Source organism: Scyliorhinus torazame, chromosome 8 (assembly GCF_047496885.1).
Source record: "Scyliorhinus torazame isolate Kashiwa2021f chromosome 8, sScyTor2.1, whole genome shotgun sequence".
Lineage (NCBI taxonomy): Eukaryota > Metazoa > Chordata > Chondrichthyes > Carcharhiniformes > Scyliorhinidae > Scyliorhinus > Scyliorhinus torazame.
Window position 1 is genome coordinate 2,562,524 of NC_092714.1, and position 26,636 is coordinate 2,589,159.

Sequence of the window (26,636 nt, forward strand, 5' to 3'; positions counted from 1 at the left end):
TACTTGGGCAGTGTGCATGATTCGTTCATATTGGCGCAATCGTTCATCCCTGCCATGTTCGAGGGACAACACCCCCAGCTGAGGGGCTGGTTGCTGGGCGACAGGGGTTACCCATTGTGGTCGTGACTGATGATGCCTATTCGGAGGCCACAGACTGACCAGGAGACCCGCTACAATGATGCCCATGTAGCGACCAGGGGTGTGATGCGCTTCAGGTGCCTGGACCGCTCTGGAGGGGCCCTCCAGTGCCCGTCGGATAGGGTTGGCCGCATCGTTGTGGTCTGCTGCGTCCTGCATATCCCAGCGGAGGGACGATGTGCTGCAGGCAGAGGAGGGGAAGGAGCAACACGACGAAGGGCAGGCCTCCCAGTTGAGGAGGATGGGGGCAATGTACGGGACAGACGGGCTGGACATGGATGGGAGGCTGCCCACCGTTACCGACTGGGCCAGCGCCACGGGACGGGTTGATAGTCGCACGGTTCACAGACTAGGGGAGGTGGGAATCGCCGAATATGGGCATGGACACCACAGTACGGCACCAGCCCACAGCTCCTCATACTGCCCACCACCAGCCACCGCATCACCCGCATGCACTCACCTGAGGCCGACATCCTATCACCCCTCACACACACACTGGCGCCCACCTCACACCCCACCCTCGCACCCATCGGACAGAGCACAGAGGCAGCTTCTGTAGGTGTGAAAGTGATTTTAAAAACAAACAGTTCATACACGTGCCCTCGCCCCTATAACTAATCTGTGCCTTGCACCCATGCCAACTTACTCAGTGTCTAATTGTTTGGCCTTACGGGCCCTTTGACTACATCTAGGTGGTTCCCCAGACGGTACAGCAGAACTGGAGGTGGACTCCTGCGATTCCTGCCCTGTGACTCAGGATCCCTGTGGTGCGGCCCGGCCTGGATGGGCCAGGCTGCGCCTCGGGCAAGTGGGATGGCGAGCTGCCAGCCTGTTCTGCCAGTTGCCCACCAGATGCACCTGGGACGGGGGGGGGGGGGGGGGGGGGGGGATGGGCCCCAGCACCTCCTCCTCCCTCGGGGTGCCCAACGGCCCCCGGGCCTCTACATGGGTCGGAGATGCGAACGGATCCAGCACCTGACGCACCCCATCAGTGAACAGTACAGTGAATGGTAGAACCCTCAAGAGTATTGAAAGTCAAAGAGATCTAGGAGTACAGGTCCACAGGTCATTGAAAGGGGCAACACAGGTGGAGAAGGTAGTCAAGAAGGCATACGGCATGCTTGCCTTCATTGGCCGGGGCATTGAGTATAAGAATTGGCAAGTCATGTTGCAGCTGTATAGAATCTTAGTTAGGCCACACTTGGAGTATAGTGTTCAATTCTGGTCGCCACACTACCAGAAGGATGTGGAGGCTTTAGAGAGGGTGCAGAAGAGATTTACCAGAATGTTGCCTGGTATGGAGGGCATAAGCTATGAGGAGCGGTTGAATAAACTCGGTTTGTTCTCACTGGAACGAAGGAGGTTGAGGGGCGACCTGATAGAGGTATACAAAATTATGAGGGGCATAGACAGAGTGGATAGTCAGAGGCTTTTCCCCAGGGTAGAGGGGTCAATTACTAGGGGGCATAGGTTTAAGGTGAGAGGGGCAAAGTTTAGAGTAGATGTACGAGGCAAGTTTTTTACGCAGAGGGTAGTGGGTGCCTGGAACTCACTACCGGAGGAGGTGGTGGAAGCAGGGACGATAGGGACATTTAAGGGGCATCTTGACAAATATATGAATAGGATGGGAATAGAAGGATATGGACCCAGGAAGTGTAGAAGATTGTAGTTTAGTCGGGCAGTATGGTCGGCACGGGCTTGGAGGGCCGAAGGGCCTGTTCCTGTGCTGTACATTTCTTTGTTCTTTGTTCTTTGTTCACCCCCGGCACCTGGCGCTGCCAGTCCTGGAGGCCCGCCCTGGTATCGACAAGGGTCTGCAAGTTTGCAGCCATGGAGCTCAGGGAGTTGGCCATCCCTGTCTGTGTCTGTACAACGCTGGCCAGCACCTGGGCAATGGCGCCGATACCCTCAGCAATGGCCTGCTGAGACTGGGCCACGGCGTTGAGTGTTGCTGCGATCTGCTGCTGGCTCTGGTTCATGGCTTCCTGTGAGAGGGCAACCATGTCCCGGGCCACGGACGCGCTTGCACGGAAAGCCCCAGGCCTTGCATACTGCAACCCATGTCTGACACCGTCGCACCCATTGCCTCCACCGCAGACGCCACCCATGCGGTTTCGCCTGGGTGGCATGCATGACTGGCACCACTACCTGCTCCTGCACGCGGGTGGACTCCACCTGCGTCTGCAGCTGCCGCAAGCCGGCCGTCACCCCCTTCGATCGCCCCTTGGTCCGTGACTGCATCGGGTCTATGGGAGGGTGTGGGAACTCCAGGAACCCGGGACCCGTCTGGGCAGCAGCTGGTTGCTGGGCCGGGCTGCCCTCCGACTGTCCGGCCCCTCGGCTGCTCCTACCTCCACCTGCTGTGTTTTGCGCACCAGTTAGTGTCCCAGGTGCCTCATCGCTAAAGTGACCAACCGAGGGGGTAAAGGGGGTAAAGGAGGGATGGGGGGGAAGGGAGGTGGGGGTCTCACTTGGTGCTGCGCCCCCGACTGCTTCCGCAACCTCCCGGTCCTCGGGTCCACCTGCAAGGTCTAGGGCCCTCTCTTCATGAACTGTGAGACGCCGGAGAGGTTCACGCCGATTCTGACGCGGGCGGAGGGCCATGGCGCCGATTTTGGAGAATCCCGCCTCGAGACTTCCATTTCATCAGCATCAAAGTACAGAAAGCAACCAATCACATCGTTCTCCCCTTTTTGCAGCCGGCTTTTAAGAATGCTGGCTGCAAACAGCCTTCAAAAGCCTGCAAGCAGACGTTAAAAAATGCGGCTGTACTGCGCATGCGTACCCGCTCATAGGTGTGCATGTGCAAAACTGTGCACATGCGCACCGATGAGCGGACACGCATGCGCAGTATGGCCGCTTTTTAAAAAAATGTTTGTGGCCATTTTGAAGGCCGCTTGCAGCCAGCGTTATTAAAAGCTGGCTGCTGTGGCTGTTGCGCGCGGATTTGCCGCGATGGACCTCTCTGCGACTAGCAGAGGGCAGTAGAGCGGAGTTGCTGATTGGCTGTTGCGGGGAAAAGTTGCATCCGTGCATTGCGGTCACTGCATCCAGAAAGTGTAACTGAGCAAGATACCCTCGGTGTTCAAGTCAAGGCAAGCATTCAGCAGAGGGCAGTAGAGCGGAGATGCTGATTGGCTGTTGCGGGGAAAATTTGCGTCCGTGTATTGCGGTCACTGCATCCAAAAGGTGGTTTGTGGAGGAGCTGTTGTCAAGTGACAGTTAAACCCAAAACACTTCTTCAGTGTTTCCCTCCCAACCTCCTCCTCTAACCAAAAAAAAAGACAATCACTGTAAGGATCCCAGCCGAGTAAAGATCAAGAGGGAGACTCGACGGCAGGTAGAAGTAGAAAGAAGTTGAACCATGACGTCACGGCCTGCAGGTAAGTGATTGGCTGTGACTGGTAAGTAGTTTTTCCTTTCCCTGAGGTGTTATTGTGCGGGGCGCAGTGGTTGCTGAGTGAGTGCTTGCTGAGAAGGGGAGTAAATAATTTTTGTAAAAACTTACTGTTGGGAGTGTAAAAACGGCAGGAGATCCCAGACCCGTGTTATGTTCCTCTTGCTCAATGTGGGACTTCAGGGACGCGGCCGATGCCCCTGACTCCTTCACGTGCGGGAAGTGTGTCCAGCCGCAGCTCCTGTTAGACCGCATGACGGCTCTGGAGCTGCGGATGGACTCACTTTGGAGCATCCGCGATGCTGAGGAAGTCGTGGATAGCACGTTCAGTGAGTTGGTCACACCGCAGATTAGGATTGGTAAGGGAGACAGGGAATGGGTGACCAAATGGCAGAGTAAGAGCAGGAAGGCAGTGCAGGTGTCCCCTGCGGTCATCTCCCTCCAAAACAGGTATACCGTTTTGGATACTATTGGGGGAGATGACTCACCAGGGGAAGGCAGTAGTACAAAGAACAAAGAACAAAGAAATGTACAGCACAGGAACAGGCCCTTCGGCCCTCCAAGCCCGTGCCGACCATGCTGCCCGACTAAACTACAATCTTCTACACTTCCTGGGTCCGTATCCTTCTATTCCCATCCTATTCATATATTTGTCAAGTAGCCAGGCTCATGGCACCGTGGCTGGCTCTGCTGCACAGAAGGGCGGAAAAAAGTCTGGCAGGGCTATAGTCATAGGGGATTCAATCGTAAGGGGAGTAGACAGGCGTTTCTGTGGTCGAAAACGAGACTCCCGAATGGTATGTTGCCTCCCGGGTGCATGGGTCAGGGATGTCTCAGATCAGCTGCAGGACATACTGAAGGGGGAGGGTGAACAGCCAGTTGTCGTGGTGCATATAGGCACCAACGATATATGTAAAAAATGGGATGAGGTCATACAAGCAGAATTTAGGGAGTTAGGAGATAAATTAAAAAGTAGAACCTCAAAGGTAGTAATCTCAGGATTGCTACCAGTGCCACGAGAGTAGAAATTCAAGAATAGTCAGAATGAATACTGGCTTGAGAGATGGTGCAGGAGGGAGGGGTTCAGATTTTGGGACATTGGAACCGGTTCTAGGGGCGGTGGGACCATTACAAATCGGATGGTCTACACCTGGGCAGGACTGGAACCAATGTCCTAGGGGGTGTTTTTGCTAACACTGTTGGGGAGGTTTTAACCTAATGTGGCAGGGGGGTGGGAACCAGATTAGGAAATTAGAGGTCAGTAAAGAGGCAGCAACTAAAGCCAATAAGGTATCAGATAATAAACTCAATGTGACTAAGGGGAAGAGTAGACAGGGAAGAGATGATGAACGCAAAGGGACAGGTGGTCTGAGGTGCATTTGTTTCAATGCGAGAAGTGTAGCAGGTAAGGCAGATGAATTTAAGGCTTGGATTAGTACCTGGGAATATGTTATTGGTATTACTGAGACTTGGTTGAGGGAAGGGCAAGACTGGCAACTAAATATCCCAGGGTATAGATGCTTCAGGAGGGATAGAGAGGGAGGTAAAAGGGGTGGAGGAGTTGCATTACTGGTCAGAGATGATTTGACAGCTGTGATTAAGGAGGGCACGATGGAGGATTCGAGCACTGAGGCAATATGGGTAGAGCTAAGGAATAGGAAGGGTGCAGTAACATTGTTGGGACTTTACTACAGGCCTCCCAAAAGTGAGTGTGAAATAGAGGTACAAATATGTAGACAGATTATAGAAAAATGTAGGAGCAATAGGGTGGTCATGATGGGAGATTTTAACTTCCCCAACATTGAATGGGACTCATGTAGTGTTGGAGGCGTAGATGGTGCAGAATTTGTAAGGAGCATTCAGGAGAGTTTTTTAGAGCAGTATGTAAATAGTCCAACTCGGGAAGGGGCCATACTGGACCTGGTATTGGGGAATGACCCCGGCCAGGTGGTTGAAATTTCAGTCGGTGATTACTTTGGGAATAGCGATCACAATTCCGTAAGTTTTAGAATACTCATGGACAAAGACGACAGTGGTCCTAAAAGAAAGAGTGCTAAATTGGGGAAAGGCCAAGTATAACAAAATTCGGCAGGAGCTAGGGAATGTGAATTGGGAGCAGCTGTTTAAGGGTAAATCCACATTTGAAACGTGGGAGCCTTTTAAGGAAAGGTTAATTAGAGTGCAGGACAGACATGTCCCTGTGCAAATGAGGGATAGAAATGGCAAGATTAGGGAACCATGGATGACGGGTGGAAATGTGAGACTAGCTAAGATGAAAAAGGAAGCATACATAAGATCTAGACGACTTAAAACTGATGAAGCTTTGGAGGAATATCGGGAAAGTAGGATAAATCTCAAACGCTCAATAAAGAGGGCTAAAAGGGGTCATGAAATATCTTTGGCTAACAGGGTGAAGGAAAATCCCAAAGCCTTTTATTCGTATAGAAGGAGCAAGAGGGTAACTAGAGAAAGGATTGGCCGACTCAAAGACAAAAGAGGGAATTTATGCGTGGAGTCAGAGGAAATGGGTGAGATTCTTAATGAGTACTTTGCATCGGTATTCACCAAGGAGAGGGACATGACGGATGTTGAGGCTAGGGATGGATGTTTAAATACTCTAGGTCAAGTCGGCATAAGTAAGGGGGACGTTTTGGGTATTCTAAAAGGCATTAAGGTGGACAAGTCCCCAGGTCCGGATGGGATCTATCCCAGGTTACTGAGGGAAGCGAGGGACGAAATAGCTGGGGCCTTAACAGATATCTTTGCAGCATCCTTGAGCACGGGTGAGGTCCCGGAGGACCGGAGAATTGCTAATGCTGGCCCTTTGTTTAAGAAGGGTAGCAGGGATAATCCAGGGAATTATAGACCTGTGAGCTTGATGTCAGTGGTAGGCAAACTGTTGGAGAAGATACTAAGGCTTAGGATCTATTCACATTTGGAAGAAAATAGACTTATCAGTGATAGGCAACATGGTTTTGTGCAGGGAAGGTCATGTCTTACAAACCTAATAGAATTCTTTGAGGAAGTGACAAAGTTAATTGATGAGGGAAGGGCTGGAGATGTCATATACATGGACTTCAGTAAGGCGTTGAAAATGTTTCCCAAGGCAGGTTGATGGAAAAAGTGAAGTCGTATCGGGTTCAGGGTGTACTAGCTAGATGGATAAAGAACTGGCTGGGCAACAGGAGACAGAGAGTAGTGGTGGAAGGGAGCGTCTCAAAATGGAGAAAGGTGACTAGTGGTGTTCCACAGGGATCCTTGCTGGGACCACTGTTGTTTGTGATATACATAAATGATCTGGACGAAGGTGTAGGTGGTCTGATTAGCAAGTTTGCAGATGATACTAAGATTGGTGGAGTTGCAGATAGCGAGGAGGACTGTCAGAGAATACAGCAAAATATAGATAGATTGGAGAGTTGTGCAGAGAAATGGCAGATGGAGTTCAATCCAGGCAAATGCGAGGTGATGCATTTGGGAAGATCTAATTCAAGAGCGGACTATACGGTCAATGGAAGAGTCCTGGGGAAAATTGATGTACAGAGAGATCTGGGAGTTCAGATCCATTGTACCCTGAAGGTGGCAACGCAGGTCGATAGAGTGGTCAAGAAGGCATACAGCATGCTTTCCTTCATCGGACGGGGTATTGAGTACAAGAGTCGGCAGGTCATGTTACAGTTGTATAGGACTTTGGTTAGGCCACATTTGGAATACTGCGTGCAGTTCTGGTCGCCACATTACCAGAAGGATGTGGATGCTTTAGAGAGGGTGCAGAGGAGATTCACCAGGATGTTCCCTGGGATGGAGGGTGCTAGCTATGAAGAAAGGTTGAGTAGATTAGGATTGTTTTAGTTGGAAAGACGGAGGTTGTGGGGGACCTGATTGAGGTCTACAAAATTATGAGAGGTATGGACTGGGTGGATAGCAACAAGCTTTTTCCAAGAGTGGGGGTGTCAATTACAAGGGGTCACGATTTCAAGGTGAGAGGGGGAAAGTTTAAGGGAAATGTGCGTGGAAAGTTTTTTACACAGAGGGTGGTGGGTGCCTGGAACGCTTTGCCAGCGGAAGTGGTAGAGGCGGGCACGATAGCATCATTTAAGATGCATCTCGACAGATATATGAACGGGCGTGGAACAGAGAGAAGTAGATCCTTGGAAAATAGAAGACAGGTTTAGATAAAGGATCTGGATCGGCGCAGGCTGGGAGGGCCGAAGGGCCTGTTCCTGTGCTGTAATTTTCTTCGTTCTTTGTTCTTTGACCCTCCCGACACCCGCCTATGACCCACCCTGCGGGCCGCGCCCCTAACTTTGCCAATGTCTGGGTTAACAGACTACAATGGAAATAAAATAGCAACAAAAGGTTCATGCTGCCTCATAGTTCAGAGTGATGACATTAAAATTCAACGCTACCTGTCACAGATACTAAACTACAAATAATCACGGCAGAAACTCTGCGAGATACGACACTTCAGCAAGTGATACAATATCTATGTACTGACTGGCCTAAAGGGAAATGTGCAAACATTCGCAACATCAGAGAATTAACAACAATAGACGACTTTCTATTAAAAGGGGACTGCATTGTAATTCCATAATATCTTAGACAAGACATTCTTGCACAAATCCACAAAGGACTTGTAGAGATGTAGAAGAAGAGCATGGCAATCGGTGTACTGGCCGGGAAGGGGGGGGGGGGTCACCACCACTAGCGGGAAAGCTAGTGTCGGGAGCATGCAGCAGATAGAGGCCGCGGCGCACCCCCCAGCGGGGACGGGGGAGCAAAGGGGGATAAGAGCTAGGGGAAGGGGGACAGAGGGGAGGGCACAGGTGGGGGGAGGGGGAGACAGAGGATGGGAAGGGGACAGAGGGAAAGAAAAAAAAACAGGAGGAGCGGAGCAAAAGCAACAATATGGCTACAAAGGCCACAACCAGGGGCCCGGAGCAAAGACGCACTGCAAGCAACCAATTAATATGGTCTCTGAGCGAAGGGAGATCCCGGTGTGCAGGGGCATATCCACATGGCGGACGCATGGTTGGTGGCCATGTTGGGTGCCACCTGGACAAAAGAAAACCCTGGAGCGCAGGGGTCCAACCACGTGGGGAGAACAGTGACTGTGGCCATCTTGAACGTCCCCCTAACAAAGGGAATACCAGGAGGGCACGGGCGCATCCACCAGGTAAGTATGGATCAGTCCTGGGTCCCAGGGATCAGTTCTGGGTCCTCTGCTGTTTGTGATTTTCATTAATGACTTGGATGAGGGAGTTGAAGGATGGGTCAGTAAATTTGCAGACGATATGAAGATTGGTGGAGTTGTGGAAAGTGAGGAGGGCTGTTGTCGGCTGCAAAGAGACATAGATAGGATGCAGAGCTGGGCTGAGACGTGGCAGATGGAGTTTAACCCTGAAAAGTGTGAGGTTGTCCATTTTGGAAGGGCAAGTATGAATGCGGAATACAGGGTTAACGGTAGAGTTCTTGGCAATGTGGAGGAGCAGAGAGATCTTGGCGTCTATGTTCATACATCTTTGAAAGTTGCCACTCAAGTGGATAGAGCTGTGAAGAAGGCCTATGGTGTGCTAGCGTTCATTAACAGAGGGATTGAATTTAAGAGCCGTGGGGTGATGATGCAGCTGTACAAAACTTTGGTAAGGCCACATTTGGAGTACTGTGTACAGTTCTGGTCGCCTCATTTTAAGAAGGATGTGGAAGCTTTGGAAAAGGTGCAAAGGAGATTTACCAGGATGTTGCCTGGAATGGAGAGTAGGTCTTACGAGGAAAGGTTGAGGGTGCTAGGCCATTTCTCATTAGAACGGAGAAGGATGAGGGGCGACTTGATAGAGGTTTATAAGATGATCAGGGGAACAGATCGAGTGGACAGTCAGAGGCTTTTTCCCCGGGTGGAACAAACCATTACAAGGGGACAAAAATTTAAGGTGAATGGTGGAAGATATAGGGGGGATGTCAGAGGTAGGTTTTTTACCCAGAGAGTAGTGGGGGCATGGAATGCACTGCCTGTGGAAGTAGTTGAGTCGGAAACATTAGGGACCTTCAAGCAGCTATTGGATAGGTACATGGATCATGGTAGAATGATATAGTGTAGATTAATTTGTTCTTAAGGGCAGCAGGGTAGCATTGTGGATAGCACAATTGCTTCACAGCTCCAGGGTCCCAGGTTCGATTCCAGCTTGGGTCACTGTCTGTGCGGAGTCTGCACATCCTCCCCGTGTGTGCGTGGGTTTCCTCCGGTTTCCTCCCACAGTCCAAATATGTGCAGGTTCGGTGGATTGGCCGTGATAAATTGCCCTTAGTGTCCAAAATTGCCCTTAGTGGTGGGTGGAGGTGTTGACCTTGGGCAGGGTGCTCTTTCCAAGAGCCGGTGCAGACTCAATGGGCCGAATGGCCTCCTTCTCCACTGTAAATTCTATGATAATCTATGATTAATCTAGTAAAAAGGTTTGGCACAACATCTTGGGCCGAAGGGCCTGTTCTGTGCTATATTTTTATATGTTCTATGTTAATCCCACAGGAGTGGGGGGGGTGGGGCAAATAGTCCCCATCAGGGTAGTCACCTGGAACCTCAGGGGACTTAACGGCCCAGTGAAAAGATGCAGAGTCTTCACCCACCTAAGAAACATGAAAACCGACAGAGTATTTCTCCAAGAGAGACACCTGAGAGAGCAGGACCGACTGCGGGTAAAGAAGGGCTGGGTGGGACAGGCCTACCGTTCCTGTTACGGGACGAGGGCTCGGGGGGGGGGGGGGGGGGGGGCAATACTAATCAGTAAGAGGACGATGTTCGACAAAGGCAGTTACAGACCGAGGGGGATGTTTGTCATGGTCAGCGGGGCCCTAGACCGGGCACCGGTAGTCCTTGTTAACGTGTACACTCCCAACTGGGACAACACGAAATTCATAAAAAAGACCATGGCGGAAATCCCCGACATAGCGACGCACCGACTGATCATGGGGTGGGGCTTTAACTGTGTATAGGACTCACGGACAAACAGGTCGAAACGGGAAAGACCTCAAACATGGTGAAGGAACTCGGTCGTTTCATGGAGCAGATGGGGGCGGTGGACCCTTGGATGTTCACCCACCCAGGAAAGAAGGAGTTGTCCTTCTTTTTCCCAGTGCATATTGTATACTCTAGGATCAACTTCTTTGCGGTGGGGAAAATCGGTGCTTCCAGGGCTGGTCAAGGTGGAATACTCCGCAATCGTAATCTCCGACCATGCTCCATATTATATGGATGTGAGATTGGAGACAGGCAGTGCCCAATGCCCCACTTGGAGGTTGGACAACGCCCTACTGGCCAAGGTCTTCAGTGAGAAAATATCGCAGGTCGTAGCTGAATATATAAAGATAAACTAGAATGGGGAGGTCTCACCCTCCACGTTCTGGGAGGTGCTAAAGGCCGCCGTTAGAGGGGAAATTATTGCCTCTAAAGTGCAGAGACAGGGAGGAGAGAGCGACTAGGCAGCAGCTGGGCGACTCCATACTGCAGGTAGCGTAAATACTCCGAGGCCCCGACTATAGAGCTCCTGGTGGAGAGGAAAAAGCTACAAATGGACTTTGACCTGCTCTCCACGAGGAAAGCGATGCACCAACTCCGCCAGGCACGGGGGACCCTATACGAATACGGAGACAAAGCCAGCCGCCTGCTGACGCACCATCTAAGTAAGCAGGATGCCACAACAGAGATCGCGCAAATTAGAGTCAGCAGAGGCACATTAGAAACAGACCCGACAAGGTCAACAAAACCTTTGAGGCCTTTTACCAGGGACACCTCAGAGCCCAGCAGGGACTCGGGGATGAAACAGTTCCTCAATGGACTGGACATGCCAGTCGTGGGGAGAACAGGAAACGGGGCCTGGAACCACTGCTAGAACTGGGAGAGGTCATGGAGAGTATTAGCTCCATACAGGCAGGGAAGGCGCCGGGACCGGACGGGTTCCCGATGGACTTCTACAAACAATTTGCGACAGCACTGGCCCCGCACCTCCAGGAGATGTTCACAGACTCACTGGTGAGGGGCACACTGCCACCCATGCTGCCACAAGCCTCAATCTCGCTAATACCTACGAAAGACAAAGACCCAATGGAGTGCGGTTCATACAGACCCATCTCACTACTAAATGTAGATGCCAAAATACTGGCCAAGATCGCAGCCAGGCGACTGGAGGACTGCGTACCAGAGGTGGTCGCAGAGGATTAAAGGGGCTTTGTCAAAGGTGGTCAGCTAACATCGAACATCAGGCGCCCGCTGAAGGTGATCATGACCCCATCCGGGGAGAGAACACCTGAGGTGATCGTCTCCCTGGACGCAGAAAAAGCCTTCGACAAAGTCGAGTGGAAGTATCTCATAGAGGTACTGGAACGGTTCGGGTTCGGAACAGGATTTACCTCCTGGGAAGCTCCTGTACAACGCTACCATGGCACGCATATGGACCAACAACACCAACTCCCAATACTTCCAGCTGACAGGGGCACCAGGCAGGGATGCCCGTTGTCCCCGTTGCTGTTCGCCCTAGCAATCGAACCACTAGCGATCACACTCAGAACAGCAAAGAACTGGAGGGGGATCCAAAGAATAGGCAGCGAGCAGAGTCTCGCTCGATGCAGATGACCTGCTCCTCTTCATCCCGAACCCACAAAGCAGCATGGAAGGAATCATCGCATCCTGAAACAGTTTGGGCTAAAGGCTGAAGCAAAAGCGAGATCTTCCTGGTGAACCCGCAAGGGGGAGGGGCAGCACTGGTGGGACTGCTGTTTAAACAAGCCCGACACAAATTCCGCTACCTGGGGATCCACATCGCTCATCACTGGACGGGAATCCACAACCTGACCAGTCTGACAGAGGAAGTAAAGAAGGACCTGCAGAGATGGCACACACTCCCAGTCCCTCGGGCGGGGAGAGTGCAGACCATCAAAATGAACATGCTGCCGGAGTACTTCTTCCTACTTAGATCCATCGTGATCTATGTCCCGAAGGCCATTTCAAACTCACCGGACAAACTAATTATGGTGTTCGTATGAGGGGCTGGGGGGAAGAATGCTAGGATCCCAAAGAAGGTCCTAAGGAAAATAAAATCCAGGGGGCCTAGCCCTCCCAAACCTACACTGCTATCACTGGGAAACGACAGCAGCAAGAGTGATGGGATGGATAAAGGGGCCAGAAGCTGAGTGGGTGCGCGTGGAGGAAGCCTCCAGCATGGGGACCTTGCTCCGGGCCCTTGCCATGGCGGCACTCCCATTCTCATCCAAGAAACACTCAAGCGGCCCAGTGGTGGTAGCTGCCCTCCAGACCTGGAAACAACTACGGCAGCAATTCAGCCTGAATGAAATGTCTGACAAAGCCCCCACCTGCAATAACCACAGGCTCACGCTGGCACTCATTGACTCCACCTTTCACAGATGGAGACAGGACGGGGGGACATTGACAGTCAGGGACCTATATATTAGCGGTAGGATCACAACACTGGACAAACTGACGGAGAAATTCCAGCGAGCAATGGGCAACGAACTAAGGTACCTGCAGCTTAAAAATGTCCTAAGAAAGCAGACAAGGACATACCCGCGACTGCTGTAACAGAGACTATTAGAAGAACTACTGGATATTGTTCAAATAACGGTCAATGTACATTTTGTTACAAAGTTGTAAAAATGGAAAATTCTTTTTGATCGAAAAACTTTAATAAAACATATTTTTTAAAAAAAAGAACTACTACTGGACGCAGACATTCTAGGCAGAGGGAACTGTAGTGACATGTACGAACGACTGATAGAGATGGCCGACACTGAACTGGACACGACAAGGAGGAAGTGGGAGGAAGACCAGGGGCTGGAATGTCTGCTTTTGGGGCTATGTCCCCACAATGTCATAAAAACTGTGGCCTTTCACGCCAGAAAAACTGGCGTTAAAGGGCCATATATTCCCAGCCCTGCAGGGGGCTAGCATTGAACCAGCCTAAACTTGCAGCTTTTGCTGCAGATACGGGCCCCTGCACTTCCGGGTCGGAGGCCACGCATGCGCACGGCGGCGGCCTCCAGCGACCATGCCGTGCTCCATGGCGGACTCGGACCGCGGAGCTGGACCCTCAACATAGTGCACCCGATCGGCCGCGTGCCTGACCCGGACCGCCCGCCCAAAAATTGCCCAGCCGCGTATAAGGCCCCCCCTGCCCTCCGATCGGCCCGCGCCCGACCACGGTGGCTGCAGACTGAGTCCGCAGCCGTCATGCCTGTTTCCTGACTGGCAGGACCATGTTAGATCCACGCCGTCGGGTCTTCGGCTGGTCAGGGGTGGAGAATGGCGAGCAGGCCTCCAGCAATGGCTGCTGGTAGGTGATTTGCGGCGCGGCGTACTCTCAGAGTACGGCGCTTTTCAGGGCCCGGGGAATAGGGGAACTGGATTCTCTGCCTCGGTGGCGATTTTGGCGATGGGGTGCGGAGAAACCAGCCCCAGGGAGTTTGAAATTGGAGTTGAAGGGATTTTGACGCAGCAAGAAAGGAAGGGGGTAGCAGAGAAGAATGGGGGGGGGGGGCAATAGAGGGGAACCAGAAGGGAGAAAGGAGGAGGGAACATAAACTGGGGAAAAGCACATGGGAGGATAATGGCCACAATAAACACAGCTAGGCGAAAAGAGAAAGAAAGGACAGGGAGGAGGAACGACCCAGACTGATGCAGCTTTACAGCGATAAAAAACTAACCAAAAAGTGGAAATAGCATCAGGGACACCTCTCAGGTGCCCCTCTCACCCTGCTTTGTTTGTAAAAAAAAAAGGTAATGGGGGGGAACCCCTTTCTCGATAGGTGTTTTTACTTGCTTTGTTTTTGTGTGTGCATATTTGTAATTATACCATATACAAAACCATTTTTTTAAAAACATTGTCTTGATATAAAGTCAGTATTGTACCAAAGGAACATAAAGTATTGTAATGCAGCTGTCTTACCGGCTGCTCTGGGTAGGAATCGAGGGTAATTGGCTGCGTAGCCATCATGGTGCTAAGGGAAGCTGGAACAATGTTTGCATCATGAGGAAGGAAGACAGTGACCCTGAAATTACAGAAAGAAAGTTAAGGAGACACTGGTTTGAGAAACGGTTCACAACTTTTGGCTTTTTCTCTCTAATTTTTCATCACAACCACCATGTTCTGACAAAGGCACAAAGCCAGAATTCCTCCTCCGTGTCTCCATCAGTCTGCAATAGGCTGCCTCAAGGTGAAGCCGTACACCCGGGGTAGGCCATCATCAATTGTTTATCGATTTCAGGGCTTTCCAGGGTGGAGCTTGTGGTATAAATCAGAAACTGGGTACAAACCAGAGTCTCACCCACTCTGTAGCAACAACCTTTGCTCAAAAATATTAAACCAGCACATACTGTACACCTACAAAAATATTCAAACACACTCCTCTAATGGAATGGTGTATGGTGGGGTGGATAGTGAGGGAGGGCTCAGAAATGCATGATGTGATTACTAACGTACACAAATCACAGTGTGGCGGCACAAATTATTACGGATTTTTATATATTACTGTGGCAATGAATTGGGAATTGGCAGTGTGTGGAAGAGTGAGAAGGGAAAGCCTTATTGCTCGGAATTTGTCACAAGGCACCAATGAGTAAAATGGGGGGTTGACAAAGGTTAGTGCCAAGGTCAAAGCTATAATCACTGTCACACAAAGATTAATAGTGGCAACAATATGTATATGTGGAAAACATGATTGAAGTACTTAAAAGAATCATTTCTTTAACAGCTTGCGATGAAACTTACACGGAGAAGCAAATATTGGATTCACTCCTAACTAATCAGGCTGGATTAAACAGTGAAGTTGACATATAGGAGCATTTGGTGGATAATTATGGTTGCATTGTTAACTTTTAAAATTAAAATGAGCACAGAACATAATAAAAACTGTCAAGAAATTGGATTTCAGCGGAGTAGACTTTGGAGGGCTTCAATGCTGCGTGAAAAAAACAAAATAGGAAGAACTGTTGAACAGGAAGAAGTGGGAGATAATGCAAAAAAAGTTGAGTGTACCCAATAAACAGTAAAACACTGAGACATGTACAGAAACAGAGGCCTGCATGTCCAAAATCTCCAAAGGTAGTGGACAAATGAGGAAGCGAATGAGAAGTCAATTTTTATATTTTATTTATCATTGATAGGATGTGAGCCTGATTGGCTTGGCCACCCCTAGTTGCCCTCGAGATGCTGGTGGTGAACTGTCTTCTTGAACCCCTACAGTCCATGTGATGTAGGTACACTCACAGTGCTGTTAGGGAGGGAATTTTAGGATTTTGACCGATAAGACCATAAGACATAGGAGCAGAATTAGGCCACTCGGCCCATCGAGTCTGCTGCGCCATTCAATCATGGCTGATATTTTCTCATCCGCATTCCCCTGGCTTCCCTCCATAACCCCTGATCCCCTTATTAATCAGGAACCTATCTATCTCTGTCTTAAAGACACTCAGTGATTTGGCCTCCCACAGCCTTCTGCGGCAAAGAGTTCCACAGATTCACCACCCTCTGGCTGAAGAAATTCCTCCTCATCTCTGTTTTAAAGGATGGTCCCTTTAGTCTGAGATGGTGTCCTCTGGTTCTAGTTTTTCCTACGAGTGGAAACATCCTCGCCACATCCACTCTATCCAGGCCTCGCAGTATCCTGTAAGTTTCAATAAGATCCCCTCTCATCCTTTTAAACTCCCAACGAGTACAGACCCAGAGTCCTCAACCATTCCTCATACGACAAGTTCTTCATTCCAGGGATCATTCTTGTGAATCTCCTCTGGACCCTTTCCGAGGCCAGCACATCCTTCCTTAGATACGGGGCCCAAAACTGCTCACAATACTCCAAATGGGGTCTGACCAGAGCCTTATACAGCCTCAGAAGTACATCCCTGGTCTTGTATTCTAGCCCTCTTGACAAGAATGCTAACATTGCATTTGCCTTCTTAACTGCCAACTGAACCTGCTTGTTAACCTTAAGAGAATCGTGGACAAGGACTCCCAAGTCCCTTTGTGCTTCTGCTTTCCGAAGCATTTCCCCATTTAGAAAATAGTCTATGCCTAGATTCCTCCTTCCAAAGTGTATAACCTCACACTTTTCCACATTGTATTTCATTTGCCACTTCATTGCCCACTCTCCTAGCTTGTCCAAGTCCTTCTGCAGCACGCCTGCTTCCTCAATACTACCTGTCCCTCTACAGATCTTTGTATCATCTGCAAACTTAGCAACAGTGCCTTCAGTTCCTTCTTCCAGGTCATTAATGTATATTGTAAAAAGGTGTGGTCCCAGCACAGACCCCTGAGACACACCACTAGTCACCAGCTGCCATCGTAAAAAAGACCCATTTATCCCCACTCTTTGCCTTCTGCCTGTCAGCCAATCCTCTATCCATGCCAGGATGTTACCCTTAACACCATGGGATCTTAACTTATTTAAAAGTCTCCTATGCGGCACCTTGTTAAAGGCCTTCTGTAAATCTAAATAAATCACGTCCACTGATTCTCCTTTGTCTAACTTGCTTGTTACCTCCTCAAAGAACTCTTAACAGATTTGTCAGACACGACCTCCCTTTGACGAAGCCGTGCTGACTCAGTCCTATTTTATGCACTTCCAAGTGCTTCACGATCTCATCTTTAATAACAGACTCTGAAATCTTACCAATGACCGAAGTCAGGCTAACCGGCCTATAGTTTCACGTCTTCTGCCTCCCTCCCTTCTTAAACAGTGGTGTTACATTAGCCACCTTCCAGTCCTCTGGGACCCTTCCTGCCTCCAGTGATTCCTGAAAGATCATCACCAATGCCTCCACAATTGCCTCAGCTATCTCTTTTAGGACCCTGGGGTGTAGTCCATCCGGTCCAGGTGACTTATCCACCTTCAGACCTTTCAGTTTCCCCAGAACCTTCTCCTTCGTAATGGTCACTGCACTCACCTCTGCCCCCTGGTTATCCTGGAGCTCGAGCATCCCACTGGTGTCTTCCACCGTGAAGACTGATGCAACGTAACTATTCAGTTCGTCTGCCATTTCTTTGTTTCCTATTATTACTTCTCCAGCCACATTTTCTATTGGTCCAATGTCTATTTTTGCCTCTTTCTTACCTTTTATATATTGAAAAAAATCTCTTCCTATCTTCCTTTATATTACTAGCTAGCTTGTACTCTTACTTCACCTTCTCCCCCATATTGCTTTTTGAGTTGTCCTCTGCTCGCTTTTAAAGGCTTCCCAATCCTCTGGTTTCCCACTAATCCTCGCCACTTTGTATGCTTTTTCCTCAGCCTTTATGCTGTCCTTGACATCCCTTGTCAGTCAGGGATGCCTTGTCCTCCCCTTAGCATGTTTCCTCCTCCTTGGGATGAATTTCTGTTGTGCCTCCCTAATAACCCTCAAAACCTCCTGCCATTGCTGTTCCACTGTCTTCCCTGCTAGGCTCCTTCTCCAATCAACTCTGGCCAGCTCCTTCCTCATGTCTTTGTAGTTACCCTTATTTAATTGTAATACTGTTACATCTGATTGCAGCTTCTCCCTCTCAAACTGCAGGGTAAATTCTATCATATTGTGGTCACTGCTCCCCAAGGGTTCCTTCACCTTAAAGTTCCCTAATCAAGTCTGCCTCATTACACATCACCAAATCCAGAATTGCCTGTTCCCTAGTAGGCTCTGTCACAAGCTGCTCCAAAAAACCATCTCTTAGATATTCCACAAATTCCTTTTCTTGGGATCCACTACCAACCTGATTTTCCCAGTCCACCTGCATATTGAAGTCCCCCATGATTATTGTAATATTGCCTTTTTTACATGCCTTTTCTATCTCCTGATTTATTTTCTGCCCCACACCTGACTACTACTAGGGGGCCTGTACATAACTCCCATCAGGGTCTTTTTACCTTTGCGATTCCTCAATTCTACCCACAGAGATTCTGTGCCTTCTGATCCTATATCGCTCCTTGCTATCGATTTAACTTCATTCCTTACTAACAATGCAACCCCGCCCCCTTTGCCCATCTGCCTGTCCTTTCGATAGGACATGTATCCTTGGATATTTAGATCCCAGCCCTGATCCCCTTGCAGCCACGTCTCTGTGATGCCCACATCGTACCGGCCAATTTCAATGTGCGCAACAAGCTCATTTACCTTGCTCCATATACTGCGTGCATTTAGGTACAACACCCTCAATCCTACATTGGCCACCTCCCTTTTCACACCCTCTTCAGTCACTGTATCCTGCACTGTGGCCCTTTTTGATTTTTGACTATGGCTTCTCTGCCTTACTTCCCCCCTTACTGCTTTTTGTTTCTGGCCCCGTTTTACTTCCCTCCGACTTCCTACATTGGATCCCATCCCCCTGTCACATTAGTGTAAACCCTCCGAACAGCTCCAGCAAACATCCCCCCCCCACCCCATGGATATCGGTTCCAGTCCTGCCCAGGTGCAGACGGTCCGATTTGTACTGGTCCCACCTCCCCCAGAACCAGTTCCAATGCCCCAGGGAATGGAGGTGCATGCCTTGGGGCGCAACCCCTTCCGTCCGAAAGCGTTCCCCCTGCACCACCTTGGGCGAGACGACGTCCGGATCGACGCCAGTGGCCGCCGGACATTCCTCCCCGAAGGGAGCCTTCTCCAGAACCAATGGACGAGGAGCCATGTCCGTGTCAGACTTGTGGGCGTCGACCCCAACACGGTTGCCGGTCCTGGGGGCGCCAGAGGCGCCGTCGTTCCGACAGAAACTGGTGCCAGCCCAGGGGCCATACCTTCCACTTGGATGAACCTGTGGCGACTACTCCCGAGGACGTGGAGACGGAGGACGACTGCCTGCAGGTGCATTGTGTGGCAGCTCCCCGTGTGGCCCCCATTAAGGTGACAGTATAGGTCAATGGTCAATGGAGTTGGACACTGGCGCAGCGGTCTCCGTGATCGCCCAGAGGACATTCAACCGCATCAAGCAGGGTATACAGACGCTTACATTAACCGACACACAGGCCAGGTTGGCCACCTACACGGGGGAACCATTGGACATTGTAGGAACGACGATGACCCCTGTTGTTTATGGACGCCAGGAGGGGCGTTTCCCACTTATCGTGGTGCGCGGCCACGGGCCCAGCCTGTTGGGTCGGGACTGGTTGCGCCATTTGTGGCTGCAGTGGCAGCACATCCTCCAAACAGTGTCTGGAGGGTTGACTGAGGTGCTGGGGCGGTACCCAGATGTATTCCAGCCCGGTTTGAGGAAAATAAAAGGGGCCGTAGCCCATATCCAAGTCGATCCAGGGGCCACACCGCGCTATTTCTGGGGGCGCCCAGTGCCTTACACCTTGTCGAGAAGGTAGAAGGGAAGCTCACTCGTTTGGAGACTTTGGATATTATTAGGCCCGTCCGTTTCGCTGACTGGGCAGCACCAATTGTACCTGTAATGAAGCCAGATGCCACAGTTCGCTTGTGCGGCGACTATAAACTTACAGTGAATACAGCTTCCCGGCTCGACCGATATCCAATGCCTCGCATAGAGGATCTCTACGCGAAGCTGCAGGTGGACTCTCGTTCACGAAATTAGATATGAGTCACGCCTACCTACAGTTGGAGCTGGACCCTGCCTCCTGGCCATATGTAACGATTAATACACACCAGGGCCTGTATGAATATACATGTTTGCCCTTTGGGGTACCTCTGCCTGCGCTATTTTTCAACGCGTTATGGAGGGCATCTTGAGAGGTTTACCACGTGTCGCTGTCTACTTAGATGATGTTTTGATTACAGGGACGTCGGAGCAGGAACATTTGGAAAATTTGGAGGCTGTCCTTAGACGCTTTTCGGAGGCTGGAGTCCGTTTACGTCGCACAAAGTGCGTCTTTCAGGCGAAGGAAGTAGTCTACCTGGGTTATCGGGTGGACCGCAAAGGTTTGCACCCCGTCGCAGAGAAGGTGCACGCAATTCAACAGGCCTCCCTCCACCCCTGACTGACACTTCGCATCTTTGTTCTTTTCTCGGCCTCGTAAACTATTACGGGAAGTTCCTCCCCAATCTGGCAACTACGCTGGCCCCGTTGCACCTAAAGAAGAATCATACCTGGGTTTGGGGTCAGCCGCAAGAAACCGCTTTCCGGCGGGTAAAGCAACAATTGTCGTCGCCTGGGTTACTAACCCACTATGATCCTGGAAAGCCTTTGCTCGTCACACGTGATGCATCCCCGTATGGTATTGGGGCCGTCCTGTCCCACACGATGGAGAACGGGGCCGAGCGACCGATAGCTTTCGCCTCCCGCACATTGACTGCAGCAGAAAAGAAGTACGCACAGATCGAGAAGTAGGGCCTGGCAGTGGTTTGTGCAGTGAAACGCTTCCACCAGTATGTGTATGGCCACCACTTCACTATCGTGACTGATCATAAGCCTCTGCTGGGGCTTTTCAGAGAGGATAAGCCAATACCGCCCATTGCTTCCGCACGGATCCAGCGCTGGGCTTTGTTGCTTGCTGCATACGACTATTCTTTGGAGCACAAACCAGGAACGCAGATAGCGAATGCCGATGCACTGAGCCGATTGCCTTTATCGACCGGCCCCATGTCGACCCCCACGACCGGTGAGGTGGTCGCAACTCTAAATTTTATGGACACCTTGCCTGTCATGGCATCACAGATTCGTGAGTGGGCCCAGATGGAGCCAGCCCTGTCAAAGGTTCGGCACATAGTCCTGTATGGTGGGCAGCATAGACAGCTCCCAGGTGAGTTGCGGGCATTTTCCTCCATGCTGTCAGAATTTAGCGTGGAAGACGGCATCCTCTTGTGGGGGACGCGTGTGATTGTCCCGGAAAAAGGACAAGATACTAAGAGACTTGCTAATTGGCATCCGGGTGTGGCCAAAGTGAAAATGTTGGCCCGGAGTTATGTCTGGTGGCCAGGCCTCGACACCGACATTGAGAAGGTGGCCCAAAACTGCTCCATTTGCCAGGAGCATCAGAAGCTTCCGCCGGCCACGCCCCTAAATCACTGGGAATGACCAGGACCTCCTTGGGAGCACTTGCATGCGCATTTCCCTTTCAAGGATCCATGTTCCTTCTATTAATCGATGCCCAGTCTAAATGGTTAGAGGTGCATAAGATGGTAGGCACAACGTCCTGCGCAACAATCGAGAAGATGCGTTTGTCTTTCAGTACACATGACCTCCCCGAGGTGCTGGTCACGGATAACGGCACTCCATTCACAAGTGAGGAGTTTGCGAGGTTCATGAAGATGAATGGCATACTGTAGCCAGTTAAAATGGCTAACTCCCGATTTAGAATGGCGAACGGCAAAGCCAACAGGACACAAACAAGCAGCTGAGGGTTGAGTGTGTTTTTACCTCTGGAAAGGCCAGACAAGATCGATACCGGCAACCATCAGCATAACAAAACACCACCCATCTGCATATTAATGAGCAATCTCCAGGAACAATGAGCAACATTTAGATACATAAAGCCAACCCAGACTCGTCGGCGCCAGCAGAAGCCTACACAAAGGGAGGTGAACGACCACCTCAAGACCGCCCATCGATCAAGGAATCGCTCCAGCATTGGAGAAAATCGAACCAAGTGATTGGGACAAAGTCCAATCACTTGGAACCAGGTACAGGGTCCGCCCCGAAAGGCGGGAAGCCCATGGGGACTATAAGAATCAAGCCCAAGTTCAAATCGTTCTTCTTGACCGGGTCACTCAGCAACGCGAACCAACCCTTGACAGTGACCGGTCCAGCCATCGCTGAAATCGAGTAAGTCTTACTTCAACGCTCGCTACGAGATAGGAGCTCCTAGCTTCCAATCTGTACCAACTTCGAATCCCGCAGGCTCAGAACCCGAACGAAAGGCCATTCGTTTCCCTGACCTGGTGGGCCAGTTCCGAGTTAAGTATAGGCCTAAGTCGTAGAAGTAGCTTAGACGTAGAATTTATGCATGAGTAGTGATTACTCTGAATAATAAATGTGCTTTGATTTAAATCTTACTAATCGGTGTATTGGATTATTGATCATTACTCGGACTTGAACCACGCGGCGGTATCAGAAAGATACCTGGCGACTCAAGAGCAAAGGTGATAAAACAGAGCAATTAAACTAAGGCAAAAGTTAGCAACAATACGCCATATCCGCACCGCCCCATACCACCCGGCTTCAAATGGGTTGGCGGAGCGCGCAGTGCAGACATTCAAACGAGGCCTAAAGAAGCAGTCTTCCGGGTCGATGGACATGAGACTGGCTCATTTTTTGTTTACGTATAGGACCACCCCACATGCGGTGACTGGGGTAGCTCCCGTGGAACTCCTAATGGGCCGGAGACTTCGCACCCACCTTAGCATGGTTTTCCCGGACATTGACGCAAAAATACGCTGCACACAAGAACGGCAGGGACAGGGTTTTTCGCGGCATCAGCCGATTCGGCAGTTTGCGCCCAGTGACCCACTGTTCGTTCGGAATTTTGCTGGTGGTGCCCAGTGAGTTCCTGGCGTAATCTTTTGCCAAATGGGCCCTATATCTTACCAGGTGCAAGCCCAGGGTCGTCTCCAGCGCAAGCATGTAGACCACGTTCGGTCCAGAAGACTATCCCTTCCAAAGATTTCCTGTCCCCGGAGCTCATTTCTACAGCCACAGGGACCAGAAACAATGGAAAGTAGTCCTCGCAATCTTCCTCTGGTGCCGCACTCAAAGCCTGCGCAGGTCATTGCAGAACCGCGCGGAGATAGAGACGCCGAGATGGCAGAGGCAGCGGACTCTGACTCCGAGATGGAGACACAGGACGCCTCAGAGGGGGAATCCTCGGGCCCACGGGCCGTGGATGTACAACCGTTACGCCGTTCATCACGGAAGCGCCGGTCTCCGTCTCGTTACACGCCGCCTGATCCAGCGCCTCGTGCAAATGAGGCAAAACGAGTCCGACACCCTCCTTCGCCAGGGTCTTCGGTGGATTCCTTGGACTTGTGGGGGGGGGGGATGTTATAACCTGCCTGCTTTGTGGCTGGGGACTAATGGCAATCCCACAATCCTTTGGGAGTATGAGCTTCCCCAATGAGGGGGCGGAGAAATCATTAGCAGATTCCCTGCATAAATAGAGCTGGCCAGTTTGAAACTGGCTAGAGGAGAGTGAGCAGCAAGGGAGTTGCTGCTGCTGTTGTATATATATGTTATTGTAATATATGTTATTGTTATATATATCTCAACTCGTGCTGGATTCTTCGTGGCCCTCACGAAATCTGCCATTCTTCTTCCTGCCCTCTTGCGCAGTAAAGCCAGCCATGGTGCCATGAACCTGGCTGCTGCTGCCTTCCCCTGGTGAGTAAACTCCCTCAACAGTATCCAAAGCGGTATATCTGTTTTGCAGGGAGATGACCGCAGAGGACACCTGCACTGCCTTCCTACTCTTGCTCTGTCTTTTGGTCACCCATTTTCTATCTCCCTCAGTAACTTTCACCTGTGGTGTGACCAACTCGTTAAACGTGCTATCCACGACGTCCTCAGCATCGCGGATGCTCCAAAGTGAGTCCATCCGCAGCTCCAGAGCCGTCAAGTGGTCTAACAGGAGCTGCAACTGGACACACTTCTTGCATGTGAAGGAGCCAGGGACAGTGGACGTGTCCCTCAACTCACACATCGCACAAGAGCAGCATGACACGGGTCTGGGATCTCCTGCCATGTCTTAACCCTTAGGTTAACTTATACAACTACAATTCCAAAAAATGAAAGAAAAAATAAATAAATATACAAATGAAAAGACAAACTATTTACCAGTCACTGATCAGGGATAAAAAGCACCTCCTCCCCACCCAGCTTCGAATTCCCACCTAGGTTCAAATTCCCAAACTCACTCTTCACTGTGTCTCACTCTGGCTGTGTCTTTTCTGGCTCACTGGGAGACCCAGTGACAATGAAGGGACAGCGATATATTTCCAAGTCAGGATGGTGTGTGACTTGAAGGGGAACTTCCAGGTGGTGGGGTTCCCAGGTATCTGCTGCCTTTGTCCTTTTAAATGTTAGTTGTCGTGGGTTTGGAAGGTGCTGTATAAGGAGGCTTAGTGAGTTCCTGCAGTGCATCTTTGAGATGGCACACACGTCTGCTACTGCCTGTTGGTGGGGAGGGAGTGAATGTTTGTGGATGGGGTGCTAATCAAGCGGGTTGCTTTGTCCTGGATGGTGTCAAGTTTCTTCAGTGTTGTTAGAAGCAGAAGGTAAATGAGTAGTTAGGGAATGATATTAAACAGGAAATTAGAGATGCATATAGCAAGGGTGCTACAGTAATCATGGGTAACTTTAATCTATATATAGAAGGGCAAATCAAATACTGTGGCGGATGATTTCCTGGTGTGTGTGTACAAGATTTTTTTTAGACCAATCGCTTGGTAGCTGGTGCACAATGGACTGAAGGACTTCTTTCTGCCTTGTAAAACTCGATCACCAGTATGTTGAGGCACTAACTAGAAACTAGGGTTTAAACTTGTTCAGCAGGGGCTTGGGAGCCTGAATTGTAGCTCCAGTATACAGGAGGTTGAGAGTAGTGAGGTCATGAGTAAGGTTTCAAAGTTACAGGAGTGTACCGGCAGGCAGGAAGGTGGTTTAAAGTGTGTCTTCTTCAATGCCAGGAGCATCCGGAATAAGGTGAGTGAACTTGCGGCATGGGTTGGTACCTGGGACTTCGGTGTTGTGGCCATTTCGGAGACATGGATAGAGCAGGGACTGGCATGGTTGTTGCAGGTGCCGGGGTTTAGATATTTCAGTAAGCTCAGAGAAGGTGGTAAAAGAGGGGGAGGGTTGGCATTGTTAGTCATGGACAGTATTACGGTGGGAGAAAGGACGTTTGATGAGGACTCGTCTATTGAGGTAGTATGGGCTGAGGTTAGAAACAGGAAAGGAGAGGTCGCCCTGTTAGGGGTTTTCTATAGGCCTCCGAAAAGATCCAGGGACGTAGAGGAAAGGATAGCAAAGATGATTCTGGATAGGAGCAAAAATAACAGGGTAGTTGTTATGGGGGACTTTAACTTTCCAAATATTGACTGGAAATGCTATAGTTCGAGAACTTTAGATGGGTCTGTTTTAGTCCAATGTGTGCAGGAGGGTTTCCTGACACAATACGTTGACAGGCCAACATGAGGCGAGGCCACGTTGGATTTGGAAGAGGAGAAGGAGGCTTATGTAAAGATGAGACATGAAGGTTCAGTTAGGGCGCTCGAGAGTTACAAGTTAGCTAGGAAGGACCTAAAGAGAGAGCTAAGAAGAGCCAGGAGGGGACATGAGAAGTCTTTGGCAGGTAGGATCAAGGATAACCCTAAAGCTTTCTATAGAAATGTCAGGAATAAACGAATGACTAGGGTAAGAGTAGGGCCAGTCAAGGACAGTAGTGGGAAGTTGTGCTTGGAGTCCGAGGAGATAGGAGAGGTGCTAAATGAATATTTTTCATCAGTATTCACACAGGAAAAAGACAATGCTGTCGAGGAGAATACTGAGATTCAGGCGACTAGACTAGAAGGGCTTGAGGTTCATAAGGAGGAGGTGTTAACAATTGATAATAGATAGGTCCCCTGGGCCGGATGGGATTTATCCTAGGATTCTCTGGGAAGCTAGAGAGGAGATTGCTGAGCCTTTGGCTTTGATCTCAAGTCACTTTGTCTACAGGAATAGTGCCAGAAGACTGGAGGATAGCAAATGTTGTCCCCTTGTTCAAGAAGGGGAGTAGAGACAACCCCGGTAACTATAGACCAGTGAGCCTGACTTCTGTTGTGGGCAAAATCTTGGAAAGGTTTATAAGAGATAGGATTTATAATCATCTAGAAAGGAATAATTTGATTAGGGATAGTGAACACGGTTTTGTGAAGGGTAGGTCGTGCCTCACAAACCTTATTGAGTTCTTTGAGAAGGTGGCCAAACAGGTGGGCGAGGGTAAAGCAGTTGATATGGTGTATATGGATTTCAGTAAAGCGTTTGATAAGGTTCCCCACGGTAGGCTACTGCAGAAAATACGGAAGCATGGGATTCAGGGTGATTTAGCAGTTTGGATCAGAAATTGGCTAGCTGGAAGAAGACAAAGGGTGGTGGTTGATGGGAAATGTTCAGACTGGAGTCCAGTTACTAGTGGTGTACCACAAGGATCT

General features: G+C 50.2%; 1 protein-coding gene across 3 annotated transcripts in view; it reads right to left on the reverse strand.

The window, feature by feature from the left end:
* The window catches only part of LOC140427624 (homeobox protein PKNOX1-like), a 404,309-nt gene that overhangs the window by 296,899 nt on the left and 80,774 nt on the right, over window positions 1-26,636 (reverse strand). For all 3 annotated transcript variants that reach the window (XM_072513041.1, XM_072513042.1, XM_072513043.1), the window contains exon 2: window positions 14,482-14,584. In XM_072513041.1, the coding sequence (XP_072369142.1) occupies window positions 14,482-14,584 (103 nt within the window). The remainder of the gene's footprint in view (window positions 1-14,481; window positions 14,585-26,636) is intronic.